Here is a 15519-nt window from a genome sequence, read left to right on the forward strand (position 1 = left end):
CTCCCTTAAATCTATCTGACAATTTTAGCAGACATTTATTATTTTATGTACAGATTTACTACAGATTAGTTTACATGTACAGGTATGAAACATCTTTCATTTGTTTGTATTTTACCTTATTTTATGCTAAAAGTTGTATATTTAACAAGTGTTCCTGGATTCTGTACAAGTATAATGTAATCATAAACCTATTTTACTCAAGTAATTTCATCTCCACATGAATCAGAGGTGAAGGACGAATGACTTCAGAAACATTATTTTATGTCTGCACTTCACCTGGGTATCTAACTCCTGACCTCTAGGTTCAGTTGTATGCTCTGCGTACCGAGCTAACCTGACAGGCAGTCAAACTTTTTTCAGAGATTCTGATAAATCTCACCGAGACGTATGAGAAAGATGCATCAAGGTTTATGCCACTTCAGAATTAAGTCCTGTTTAGTAACATGAAAACCACATCAGCCTCAATATTTCTGACCTATTATATTTTACTTTTCGTTCGTGCCAACTTTTCTAGTCTTGAAAGTAAGAGGTAAATGGTTTTGTTCTCTTCCCACCTAGAGACAAGAACAACATTTATATAATTCTCACATACAAGCTTCTGCTTCCAGTTGACTTTGGTTTAAGCCTTCAAGGAGTTCTGAGGGAGAAAGCAATTAAAACCAAATGACAATCATTTTTGTCCACCAGCCCCCTTGCATAAACAAATAGATAGATTTCGAGGTATAATATATTCAATTTTGAACCCCTTAACTCAAAGGAATACCATGAGGACTATATATTGTCATAATGCGGCTAAACTACTGAATTTATGTAGAATTATTTACCTGGCATAGGCATGTGATCATCAAGACTTCGCAGCTGGACCATGAATGGATGCATGCCATGGTTATTGCCATCTATCAATAGCTGTGATAACACTATGGCATGGGTACTCGACTTGGCCACTGTAAAGTAAAAAGTAAAAACTGACAGTCAGTGTAAAAGTCTAACTCAAGTTAACATTTTTCAATGAAGCACCATGAGAAAACCAACATAGTGCATTTGCGACCAGCATGGATCCAGACCAGCCTGCGCATCCACACAGTCTGGTCAGGATCCATGCTGTTCGCTTTCAAACCCTATTGCAATTAAAGAAATTGTTAGCGAACAGCATGGATCCTGACCAGACCAATCTGATCGCAAATGCACTATGTTGGTTTTCTCATGGAGTGGTTCAAATGCTGAACATAAACAAGAGGACCATGATGGTCCTGAATCGCTCACCTGTCCCCACGTGACCCAGTTTTGAACTGAATATGACATCGTTTTTTCTATTATTTGACATAGTGACCTAGTTTTTGAGCTCATGTGACCCAGTTTTGAACTTGACCAAGATATCATCAAAGTGAACATTCTGACCAATTTTCATGAAGATCCATTGAAAAGTATGGCCTCTAGAGAGGTCACAAGGTTTTTCTATTTTTAGACCTACTGACCTAGTTTTTGACTGCAGTTGACCCAGTTTCAAATCTGACCTAGATATCATCAAGATGAACATTCTGACCAACTTTCATACAGATCCCATGAAAAATATGGCCTCTAGAGAGGTCACAAGGTTTTTCTATTATTTGACCTACTGACCTAGATTTTTATGGCATGTGACCCAGTTTCGAACTTCACTTAGATATCATCAAGGTGAACATTCTGACCAATTTTCATGAAGATCCATTGAAAAGTATGGCCTCTAGAGAGGTCACAAGGTTTTTTTATTTTTAGACCTACTGACCTAGTTTTTGACCGCACGTGACCCAGTTTCAAATTCTGACCAACTTTCATAAAGATCCCATGAAAAATGTGACCACTAGAGTGGTCACAAGCAAAAATTTATGGACAGACAGACGTAAGTTCCTTCATATGGATACTTATGTGGCTACTCTTTTGTTCTATCTATTGTTCTTTTAGCCACGTAAGAGAAAAAAAGCCACATAAAAGCCTTACAGAATGAATGACATCAAAGAAAAGGTACAGTTACCTATTGTTCCTATAGCCACCTAAGTGTGCAAATGTGAGCTCGGACAGACGCATGGACGGACGGACGACGGACGCTGCGCAATCACAAAAGCTCACCTTGTCACTTTGTGAAAGGTGAGCTAAAAAGGAGAAAATATTTTCAGAGTATAGCTTCTTGGCTGTGATGCAAAATTTTCAATGAAGCTTCCAAATGATTGAGCAAAGGATTTTCTTTCTTTGGGGACATTTTTTTTTTTTTTGGTATTTAAAAGGTTCTTTGTAAATGCACGTACTACCAAGCAATTCTATTTTAGTGGATTTGGTTATCAAGTAAACAGAAAACTAAAAGCTCACACGATGCAATTGTTCTCTGCAAGTATCTAACAACTTTTCCATTGGAATCTGAGATTTATAATCTTTGGTCTGATCACCATTGAGAAAAAAATCACCTTGCCAAAAGAATCTAACTCACATTAGACACGCTGTTTAAAAGGAGCTCTCAAAACTTGGCTTCATGTACTAGGACATGCTGTATATATGTTATACTTGGAATGAACGGGTGGTAAAGACTGAAAGAATCAATGCAAAACTTACAGCCGCCTGGCCACCATTTCATGGAGGACAATCTTGGAGTATTCAACACAAACTCATCTGTAGCTCTATCAAATGTAGCGGTTGTCTCAAGACCCAGTAAATTCGTTCCTAGAATTATGAAAAACAAGTTTGTTTATTTGGTTTAAACAATTTTTCGACAGTAAACCAGCTGTATAACAATACTGAAATAAATGAGCCGCGCCATGAGAAAACCAACATAGTGGGTTTGCGACCAGCAAGGATCCAGACCAGCCTGCGCATCCGCGCAGTCTGGTCAGGATCCATGCTGTTCGCTTTCAAAGCCTATTACAATTAGAGAAACCGTTAGCGAACAGCATGGATCCTGACCAGACTGCGCGGATGCGCAGGCTGGTCTGGATCCTTGCTGGTCGCATACCCACTATGTTGGCTTTCTCATGGCGCGGCTCAAATTTTAATCTAACCCATGCTACATTCTGCATCAGAACTGACTTGTCCTGTGCAAGTATCTGTTAACTTTTGAACATGACTCTGATAAGAGTGACTGACTTTAGACTTATGTTAAGGTTGTGAACCTGTACTTAGCAATTTCCTTTAATAAGCTATTTTGGCATTCTTCATTTTTTATGTATCTCACACAAGCACATGGCATTCCATATGATACAGAAAAATGCCAGTATCAAATAGAATATAATTACAATAGTTCTGAATTTACCATCTGTCATTACAGGTACACTATCTTAAACAATCATGGAGAACTTTCATCTCATTCCAAATCAAACACCTTAAGCTTGAGTTAGAAAGCTATGATCAAGTTATATGATATTCATCGCGGTGATAGAGAATCAAAAATCTTTACTGGTCTTAAACATTAGCAAAGAGGTTGTAACCTCAATCACACGTCTGTAACCTCAATCACACGTCTGTAACCTCAATCACATGTCTGTAACCTCAATCACACGTGTAACCTCAATCACACGTCTGTAACCTCAATTACACGTCTGTAACCTCAATCACACGTCCAAACAATGATACATTACTAGGACATAATGGAAAAAAATAATGCAGACCATGTCCGAGCTCTGTCTGTGCGTATGTTCCAATGATCTGATATGACTGAGCTAGCGGTAACCACTGTGCCTTCTGTTCATCTGTCGCAAGTCTTTCTATAGCAGGTATAAACATGGTATGGTGTAGACTGAGCGCAAAGTCATAATTCAAGATTCTAAAATAAAAAAGACAGTAACATACTATACATTTCATTCTGAAAATACAGATGTAATATACAAACTGACTGCTAAAAAATATTAAAATTACAGAACATATTTTCAAGTAAATCAAAATGACATATACATACAGTCAAACATATACACATAGCCCACAGCTTGGAAAGCTAAACAAGGCTGTTGGAAGACAGCAACACTCAACTATTCAACAGCCTTGTAAACTGAATGAATATAGAAGTTGGAAAATGGGAATAATTTTGTAAACATGGAAAACAGAGTTACAGAACCTGAACAATGCATGTCAGCTCATCACAGTGGACAAGTGTTTCAAGTTTTCAATCCTGATTCCCACTAATGGGTACTGCTTTACATACAAATACTAAAACAAAACTCGTGAAGTCAAAAGAGGAGTATAATTTTGTAAAAAAGGAAAATAGAGTTATGGAACCTGTGAAAGGCATGTCATTTCATCACAGTGAGCAAGAGTGTGAAGTTTCAATCCATTCTGATTTGTGGGTCACTAAGATACCAGGTAACATGCAGTAACTTAACCAAAACTTGTGAAGTTGAAAAAGGGGCATAATTCTGTTAATGTAAAAATGCAAAGAAGAGTTATGGAACCTGTGTACTGCATGTCAGATCATAACAGTGAACAGGAATGTGAAGTTTCAATCCATTCCTATTAGTAACTTCCAATTAACTACAGAGATACCAGGTTACAAAGAAAACTTTATCAAAAATTGCTGAGTCGAAAAAGGAATATAATTTTGTAGTTATAAAATCTGTGCAATGTACTTAGCCAGTTCACCAAAGTGAATACTAGTGTGTGAAGTTTCAATCCCATACCAGCTTATATATAAAATCTTAACCAAACTGTGATGTCGCAGCAGACACTGACGAATGGCGAGTCCGGTAACTCTACCAATCCTTCAAACAGTCAATGCTAAAAGGAAGTCCTAACTTGCAGTGGTCTTTATTTTCCGGTTAAAATACAGTACAAATCTTTAAATCCTATATCAAAACTGGTGGACTGTTACTGTCAGGTCTCTGTTCACAGCTGGGCTTTATAGCACATGTTTGACCATATGTCAAAAAACAAACTGATATATTTATAATGACAGGTTTGGTTGTTAAGAGCAAATATTTATTAATATTTTCATGTTGCCTAAAGTTTATCTTACTTTTGACCATGTGGGCATATTTTCCATGGGCTTAACCAAACAAAAATGAAACAAGAGCTGTCCATAAGACAGCATGCTCGACTTTTCTCAGTGCTTGACTCTGAATTACAGCTTTTACAGTAAAAACTTTATATAACTTTAACTAAAAAATTCTAAATTAAAAGGGAGCAAAACTCTATCAAAATTCAAGTCAGAGTTATGGGGATTGTTTCTCCTGGTGTAGTTTGTTTGTTTGTTTTGGGTTTAACGCCGTTTTTCAACAGTATTTCAGTCATGTAACGGCGGGCAGTTAACCTAATCAGTGTTCCTGGATTCTGTACCAGTACAAACCTGTTCTCCGCAAGTAACTGCCAACTTCCCCACATGAATTATCAGAGGTGGAGGACTAATGATTTCAGACATAATGTCGTTTATCAAATAGTCACGGAGAACATACGCCTCGCCCGAGGATCGAACTCGCGACCCCGCGATCCGTAGACCAACGCTCTTACCTACTGAGCTAAGTGGGCGGGCTTTCTCCTGGTGTAGACTTTAATAGTTAATAACTGTTTTAAGTTTCAAGTCAATAGCTTTGATAGTAACAGAAATATCTGACTTTATCAAAAACTTTAACCAACGGTGATGCTGACATCGGGGCAAGTGCAAAACTCTACCTTTTCTGCGAAAAGTTGAGCTAATAAAATGATGAAATAAGAGATGCTTGTAAAACACACTGTGGTCACTGTGACCTCATGTCCTTGACATGTAACCTACTGACCAAAGGGAAACACTGTAGGAAGTTTAATGGCTGCAGGCCCAAGCATTCTCCGGTGAGTGACTTTGATCTTATTACCCCACAACAAAACTAGAGGTAACATACAGAAATGAGAGAAAATCATCCCATTAAGTTTGAGGGCTTTAGATCTAAGTGTTCTTCAGTATCAGAATTTTTTTTTAATTTCAGTCTCTATGTCATTGCAACCATTCACCTAATGACTACCTAATAATAGGGGTCATCTGCTGACCACAGGCAAATATACTATGATATACACAAGCTAGCTGGTCTAGTGACAGACAGACAGACCACTGTTGGTCCAAACTTTCTCATGTTACCCATCACAAGCTAGCTGGTCTAGTGACAGACAGACAGACCACTGTTGGTCCAAACATTCTCATGTTACCAATCACAAGCTAGCTGGTCTAGTGACAGACAGACAGACCACTGTTGGTCCAAATATTCTCATGTTACCAATCACAAGCTAGCTGGTCAAGTGACAGACAGACAGACCACTGTTGGTCCAAACATTCTCATGTTACCAATCACAAGCTAGCTGGTCTAATGACAGACAGACAGACCACTGTTGGTCCAAACATTCTCATGTTACCAATCACAAGCCAGCTGGTCTAGTGACAGACAGACAGACCACTGTTGGTCTAAACATTCTCCATTTACTGACTGCAAGCTAGCTGGTCTAGCGACAGACAGACAGACCTACCAGCATGAGCAAAACAATACATGCCCTCTTCTTAGAAGGAGAGAAGTGAGGGCATAATAAGTATGACTCATCAAGGAACACAGTGTCACCAGTTAGTCAAACTCATAGCAAATGTATGTTGCTTCTTTGCTGATGCAGCTTCATTTTACATGATTTAAATGAACTATGCAACTAAGTGTCCTACAAAAATAACACTTTAAAATATTTCATTATGGACAAGGTTCAAATATATATCAGAGTCAGTTACTGTCTAATTAAAGTAAGTGAACTGGCCCATTTCCAACAGCTTAATGGAAAACTGTGTTACCGTATAGCGGGTTAATCCTGCGGGTTTTTATTTCTGCTAAATCTGCGGGTCGAGGCTGTCACGCAGAAATAAATTCCGCACATTTAAACTATCAGCAGAATTTTTTGACGCAGAAATAAACTTTGATGTTTGACCCGTTATCTTTACCTCACGACTAATTCCTCTGCTGCCAAGTTATTCACTCTGTATCAATTGTGGTTGATTGCTTTTGTTGTATCAATCTATTGTCCACGAATGAATGGTTACCGTTTTGGGCGTGTAATCGTTACAAGACTAGTGTATATCACAAAATGCTCTAGGTTTATGAAATCTTAAACAAACTAATTAATGTGTGTTGTAACTGTTGTAACTAAATGGACTGTGAACGGACAATGCATTAGATTTTGCATTTGTATATATTTGTAAATAAATCGTAGATTTTTTCTACCAGCAGTGTTACATTTCATGAAAATGTGTTTCAAAACGTATTACCGGCACTAGACCTACAGTATTTATTTTTAACTTTGATTTTTTTATCATGCACGGTAATGAAAAGAAATCAGATTTAAACGTAAATCAGCTGTGCCAACTTCACTGTCCTAGATTCCGACCTAGATAATGGCACCAAGACATAACTGACGAGAACAATATGCATTTGAACCGGTAATTATGACGTAGTAAATTAAAATGCTATAGCTATTTCACATGCACAAAATTTACTATCGCAAAAATAAATTCCTGCTTTTCTCGAAGATTGCAGAAATAAAAAACGCAAAAATAAACTAGGCCCATTTTAGAACAAAACTGCAGAATTTTTTGCCCGCAGAATTAACCCACTATACGGTAAACGTTTCTTTAAATTAAATAAGCTAACAATTATCAAAATGAACTACATTTGGTACACCTGGTAAATGAGAAAGTTAAAATCTGTAACAATGTGATAATTTTACAGTTTACTTTAAGGGCTTGTCATGTTATCATAACTAACTGTTGATCTATACAGATATGAGTGCGATAAATTTTGAACTTCCTACATACCAAAAATGATAATGATTAGATCGTATTGGTCTCCCTATGCAAAGGTAAAACAGGTTTCTGACTGAAGACTTTTCATACACAAGTTGTCCCTGACCCACATGGGACTCAGCTATGTAATGAATGGTTTGTTAATCTAAACAGTGTTCCTGGATTCTCTGACAATACTGACTTGTCCCACCCCTCCCCTCAGACAGGCAGCCTCCCAACATGAAACAGACACCAAGAAACAAGAGTGATGGTCCTGAATCGCTCACCTCTTCCCACATGACCCAGTTTTGAGTATGAAGTCATTTTTTCTATTATTTGATATGTGACCTAGTTTTTGAGCTCATGTGACCCAGTTTTGAACTTGACCTAGATATTATCAAGATAAAAATTCTGACCAATTTTCAAGAAGATCCATTGAAAAATATCGTTTCTAGAGAGGTCAAAAGGTTTTTCTATTATCTGACCTATTGACCTAGTTTTCGAAGGTACGTGACCCTGTTTTGAATTTTACGTGATATCATCAAGGTGAACATTCTCACTAATTTTCATGAAGATCTGATGAAAAATATGGCCTCTAGAGAGGTCACAAGGTTTTTCTATTTTTATACCTACTGGCCTAGTTTTTGACTGCACGTGACCCAGTTTCGAAACTGACCTACATATCATCAAGGTGAACATTCAGATCAATTTTCATGAAGATCCATTGAAAAATATGGCCTCTAGAGAGGTCAAAAGATTTTTCTAATTTTAGACCTACTGACCTAGTTTTTGACCGCAGTTGACCCAGTTTCAAAGCTGACCTAGATATCATCAAGGTGAACATTCAGACCAACTTTCATACAGATCCCATGAAAAGTATGGCCTCTAGAGAGGTCACAAGGTTTTTTTATTATCTGACCTACTGACCTAGTTTTTTAAGGCACGTGACCCAGTTTCAAATTTGACCTAGATATCATCAAGGTGAACATTCTGACCAATTTTTATGGAGATCCATTCACAAGTATGGCCTCTAGAGAGGTCACAAGGTTTTTCTATTTTTAGACCTACTGACCTAGTTTTTGACCGCACATGACCTTGTTTCGAACCTGACCTAGATATCATCAAGATGAACATTCAGACCAACTTTCATACAGATCCCATGAAAAATATGGCCTTTAGAAAGGTCACAAGGTTTTTCTATTATTTGACCTACTGACCTAATTTTTGATGGCACGTGACCCACTTTCGAAACTGACCTAGATATCATCAAGATGAACATTCAGACCAACCCTCATACAGATCCCATGAAAAATATGGCCTCTAGAGAGGTCACAAGGTTTTTCTATTATTTGACCTACTGACCTAGTTTTTGAGGGCACGTGACCCACTTTCGAACTTGACCCAGATATCATCAAGGTGAACATTCTGACCAATTTTCATGAAGATCTCATGAAATATATGGCCTCTAGAGAGGTCACAAGGATTTTCTATTTTTAGACCTACTGACCTAGTTTTTGAAGGCACGTGACCCTGTTTCGAACTTGACCTAGATATTGAACTTGACCTAGTTCTGACCAATTTTCATGAAGATCTTGGGAAATATATGGCCTCTAGAGAGGTCACAAGGTTTTTCTATTTTTAGACCTACTGACCTAGTTTTTGTTGGCATGTGACCCAGTTTCGAACTTGACCTAGATATCATCAAGGTGAACATTCTGACAAATTTTCATGAAGATCTTGTGAAATATATGGCCTCTAGAGAGGTCACAAGGTTTTTCTATTTTTAGACCTACTGACCTAGTTTTTGAAGGCACGTGACCCAGTTTCGAACTTGACCTAGATATCATCAAGATGAACATTCTGACATACTTTCGTAAAGATCCCATGAAAAATGTGACCTCTAGTGTGGTCACAAGCAAAAGTTTACGGACGGACGCACGCACGCACGCACGGCCGGACGCACGGACGGACGACGGACGACGAACACCGCGCGATCACAAAAGCTCACCTTGTCACTTTGTGACAGGTGAGCTAAAAATTATGCTAGGTGTACAGTTTACTCTAAAACATTTAACAATCAAACTTACCACTCTATATTAAGTTTTGTGTTATAACTACTGTCTGAATAACAATCACTTAAATATGTTATAGAACGCATTTACAATTTTTAACAGCAGTTATAATTATAGTTCACCTAATTTTACTTCAGGACATTTGACAATTTTGTCAGTTATGATACTAAATCTGAAACGAGTCTGACCAATATAGTTTTTTATTATATACTTATATAAATTCTGTAAAAAATTGGATTGTATTTCACAATTAAATATGAACAGGCAAAAAAAAATTCTGTATTGTACCTTTTATTTCTGCATTGTACCGTTTGTGTTGTATGCTGCCGGATTAGTTTCATTAATATGCATGACCTGACACAATTCTATAAATAGCGCACATAAAAACTTCACTTAGTTCCATTTTAATATTGATAAAAATTGAAGATTTCGTTCAATAACAAAACAACAAACAAATAATAAAATAAAAGGGTCATTAGAACAGTAGCTAGATCTGGGATTTTGTATTCTGCTCTAATGGATTTTTCGAGGTCGGATCACACTCGGCACCTCAGGAGATCCAATCTGGCAAAGATCCACTTGAGCCGAATACAGCATCCAAGATCAAGCTGCTGTTATAATAACCCTATTTTATGTTGTTGTTTTTTTGTTTGTTTTAAATTACACATTGATTTTTAAAAATGATGTTTTTTTGTTTTTTTTTGGGGGGGGGGGGGGGGGGGGGGGGCAAAATACACAAGTGTTTAGGATGTTAGTAGAACATTGATGTACATTCACATGTTCTCTCTTCACATAATTCTGCTAAAATGTAAGTTGGAGTTATGACAGCTGTGTGAAAAGGGCATATTTTTTACATAATGTAAGTAGGAGATATGTGCTTGTAAGTAAACTGCCCTATGAGATCAACTCAAGATACAAAAAAAAAGGTTTAATAATGTTCAGAAGCAGCCAGTTTCATGTTTAAATTTTGAGACTGGTTTCATATCATTACCAAGACTCAGCTGGACAAATTTAGCAAAAAAACCCATAAAATAGCCTAGAGACAAATATCATAATGTTTTCTCTTCTACTTTTCCATCCTTTCTTTCATATTTCTGATCTATAGTTTCACATCTTAAATTCTGTTAGAAGAATCAAATGACATAATTTCATGGAAATTTGAACTGCTTGAAAGCAATGTTCTCATGCTGTAAAACATTTGATCTAGGAATACAGACTACTTTACTATGTAGCTTTAACTGGATCTAGGAATACAGACTTCTTTACTATGTAGCTTTCACTGGATCTAGGAATACAGACTGCATTACTATGTAGCTTTAACTGGATCTAGGAATACAGACTGCATTACTATGTAGCTTTAACTGGATCTAGGAATACAGACTGCATACTATGTAGCTTTAAAGGATCTAGGAATACAGACTGCATTACTATGTAGCTTTAACTGGATCTAGGAATACAGACTGCATTACTATGTAGCTTTAACTGGATCTAGGAATACAGACTGCATTACTATGTAGCTTTAACTGGATCTAGGAATACAGACTGCATTACTATGTAGCTTTAACTGGATCTAGGATACAGACTGAATTACTATGTAGCTTTAACTGGATCTAGGAATACAGACTGCATTACTATGTAGCTTTAACTGGATCTAAGAATACAGACTGCTTTACTATGTAGTTTTAACTGGATCTAGGAATACAGACTGCATTACTATGTAATACAGACTACTTTACTATGTAGCTTTAACTGGATCTAGGAATACAGACTGCATTACTATGTAGCTTTAACTGGATCTAGGAATACAGACTACTTTACTATGTAGCTTTAACTGGATCTAGGAATACAGACTGCATTACTATGTAGCTTTAACTGGATCTAGGAATACAGACTTCTTTACTATGTAGCTTTCACTGGATCTAGGAATACAGACTGCATTACTATGTAGCTTTCACTGGATCTAGGAATACAGACTGCATTACTATGTAGCTTTAACTGGATCTAGGAATACAGACTGCATACTATGTAGCTTTAACTGGATCTAGGAATACAGACTGCATTACTATGTACTTTAACTGGATCTAGGATACAGACTGCTTTACTATGTAGTTTTAACTGGATCTAGGAATACAGACTGCATTACTATGTAATACAGACTACTTTACTATGTAGCTTTAACTGGATCTAGGAATACAGACTGCATTACTATGTAGCTTTAACTGGATCTAGGAATACAGACACTTTACTATGTGCTTTAACTGGATCTAGGAATACAGACTGCATTACTATGTAGCTTTAACTGATCTAGGAATACAGACTGCATTACTATGTAGCTTTATAACTGATCTAGGAATACAGACTTCTTTACTATGTAGCTTTCACTGGATCTAGGAATACAGACTGCATTACTATGTAGCTTTAACTGGATCTAGGAATACAGACTGCATTACTATGTAGCTTTAACTGGATCTAGGAATACAGACTGCATTACTATGTAGCTTTAACTGGATCTAGGAATACAGACTGCATTACTATGTAGCTTTAACTGATCTAGGATACAGACTGAATTACTATGAGCTTTAACTGGATCTAGGAATACAGACTGCATTACTATGTAGCTTTAACTGGATCTAAGAATACAGACTGCTTTACTATGTAGTTTTAACTGGATCTAGGAATACAGACTGCATTACTATGTAATACAGACTACTTTACTATGTAGCTTTAACTGGATCTAGGAATACAGACTGCATTGCTATGTAGCTTTAACTGGATCTAGGAATACAGACTGCATTACTATGTAATACAGACTACTTTACTATGTAGCTTTAACTGGATCTAGGAATACAGACTGCATTACTATGTAGCTTTAACTGGATCTAGGAATACAGACTACTTTACTATGTAGCTTTAACTGGATCTAGGAATACAGACTGCATACTATGTAGCTTTAACTGGATCTAGGAATACAGACTGCATACTATGTAGCTTTAACTGATCTAGATACAGACTGAATTACTATGAGCTTTAACGGATCTAGGAATACAGACTGCATTACTATGTAGCTTTAACTGGATCTAAGAATACAGACTGCTTTACTATGTAGTTTTAACTGGATCTAGGAATACAGACTGCATTACTATGTAATACAGACTACTTTACTATGTAGCTTTAACTGGATCTAGGAATACAGACTGCTTTACTATGTAGCTTTAACTGGATCTACCTGCATTACTATGAAGCTTTAACTGGATCTAGGAATACAGACTGCTTTACTATGTAGCTTTAACTGGATCTAGGAATACAGACTACTTTACTATGGAGCTTTAACTGGATTGAGGAATACAGACTACTTTACTATGGAGCTTTAACTGGATCTAGGAATACAGACTGCTTTACTATGGAGCTTTAACTGGATTGAGGAATACAGACTACTTTACTATGGAGCTTTAACTGGATCTAGGAATGCAGACTGCTTTACTATGTAGCTTTAACTGGATCTAGGAATACAGACTGCTTTACTATGTAGCTTTAACTGGATCTAGGAATACAGACTACTTTACTATGGAGCTTTAACTGGATTGAGGAATACAGACTGCTTTACTATGGAGCTTTAACTGGATTGAGGAATACAGACTGCTTTACTATGGAGCTTTAACTGGATTGAGGAATACAGACTACTTTACTATGGAGCTGCTTTACTATGTAGCTTTAACTGGATCTAGGAATACAGACTGCTTTACTATATAGCTTTAACTGGATCTAGGAATGCAGACTGCATTACTATGGAGCTTTAACTGCATCTAGGAATACAGACTGCATTACTAAGTAGCTTTAACTGGATCTAGGAATACAGACAACTTTACTATGGAGCTTTAACTGGATTGAGGAATACAGACTACTTTACTATGGAGCTGCTTTACTATGTAGCTTTAACTGGATCTAGGAATACAGACTGCTTTACTATATAGCTTTAACTGGATCTAGGAATACAGACTGCATTACTATGTAGCTTTAACTGGATCTAGGAATACAGACTACTTTACTATGTAGCTTTAACTGGATGTAGGAATACAGACTGCATTACTATGTAGCTTTAACTGGATCTAGGAATACAGACTGCTTTACTATGTAGCTTTAACTGGCTCTATGAATACAGACTGCATTACTATGTAGCTTTAATTGGCTCTAGGAATACAGACTGCTTTAGTATGTACCTTTAACTGGTGCTAGGAATACAGACTGCATTACTATGTAGCTTTAACTGGCTCTATGAATACAGACTGCTTTACTATGTAGCTTTGACTGGATCTAGGAATACAGACTGCTTTACTATGTAGCTTTAACTGGATCTAGGAATACAGACTGCTTTACTATGTAATACAGACTACTTTACTATGTAGCTTTAACTGGATCTAGGAATACAGACTGCTTTACTATGTAGCCTTAACTGGATCTAAGAATACAGACTGCTTTACTATGTAGCTTTAACTGGATCTAGGAATACAGACTGCTTTACTATGTAATACAGACTGCTTTACTATGTAGCTTTTACTGGATCTAGGAATACAGACTGCTTTACTATGCAGCTTTAACTGGATCTAGGAATACAGACTGCTTTACTATGTAGCTTTAACTGGATCTAAGAATACAGACTGCTTTACTATGTAGCTTTACTGGATCTAGGAATACAGACTGCTTTACTATGTAATACAGACTGCTTTACTATGTAGCTTTAACTGGATCTAGGAATACAGACTGCTTTACTATGTAATACAGACTGCTTTACTATGTAGCTTTTACTGGATCTAGGAATACAGACTGCTTTACTATGTAATACAGACTGCTTTACTATGTAGCTTTAACTGGATCTAGGAATACAGACTGCTTTACTATGTAGCTTTAACTGGATCTAGGAATACAGACTGCTTTACTATGTAGCTTTAACTGGATCTAGGAATACAGACTGCTTTACTATGTAGCTTTAACTGCATCTAGGAATACAGACTGCTTTACTATGTAGCTTTAACTGGATCTAGGAATACAGACTGCTTTACTATGTAATACAGACTGCTTTACTATGTAGCTTTTACTGGATCTAGGAATACAGACTGCTTTACTATGTAATACAGACTGCTTTACTATGTAGCTTTAACTGGATCTAGGAATACAGACTGCTTTACTATGTAATACAGACTGCTTTACTATGTAGCTTTTACTGGATCTAGAAATACAGACTGCTTTACTATGTAATACAGACTGCTTTACTATGTAGCTTTAACTGGATCTTTGCTCTTGTTTTCTTTCACTTTATTAATATTTGATACATTTACCTATTATAACATCAATGCTTTCGACATTGTTCACTGATAACTGCTCAAATATAATGTGTTATAAAATGAAAACATATACAAACACTAGGTACACTTTTTTTCTGTCTAATGATTTCAAGTATACCTCTTTTTGCTGATTTGCTCTCTCTGTCAACAAACTTTTTTGAACTTTATACCTTAAATTTCTGCATAAATCATCAACATACCTGGCAGTCATTTCAAAGTCCTCCTCGGACCAATTTTGTTCTCTTTTCATCTGGAAAACTTTAACCGATTTTGCAACGGATGATTCATACATCTCAGACTTACTCTGACTGGACCGCTTCTTGAAGGAGAACAAGTCTGCATACCTCGTGAAGAAAATGTTTTCTGCAAGAAC

General features: G+C 36.8%; 1 protein-coding gene across 1 annotated transcript in view; it reads right to left on the reverse strand.

Annotated features, from left to right (window-relative positions):
* The window catches only part of LOC123530566 (peroxisomal acyl-coenzyme A oxidase 1-like), a 49210-nt gene that overhangs the window by 26388 nt on the left and 7303 nt on the right, over nucleotides 1-15519 (reverse strand). The window contains exons 2-5 of the mRNA XM_053521041.1: nucleotides 15347-15509; nucleotides 3633-3787; nucleotides 2584-2691; nucleotides 825-944 (exon numbers count right to left, since the gene is read on the reverse strand). Coding sequence (XP_053377016.1) covers nucleotides 825-944; nucleotides 2584-2691; nucleotides 3633-3787; nucleotides 15347-15509 — 546 coding nt within the window. The remainder of the gene's footprint in view (nucleotides 1-824; nucleotides 945-2583; nucleotides 2692-3632; nucleotides 3788-15346; nucleotides 15510-15519) is intronic.

This window comes from Mercenaria mercenaria, chromosome 13 (assembly GCF_021730395.1).
Source record: "Mercenaria mercenaria strain notata chromosome 13, MADL_Memer_1, whole genome shotgun sequence".
In the NCBI taxonomy this organism is placed as follows: domain Eukaryota; kingdom Metazoa; phylum Mollusca; class Bivalvia; order Venerida; family Veneridae; genus Mercenaria; species Mercenaria mercenaria.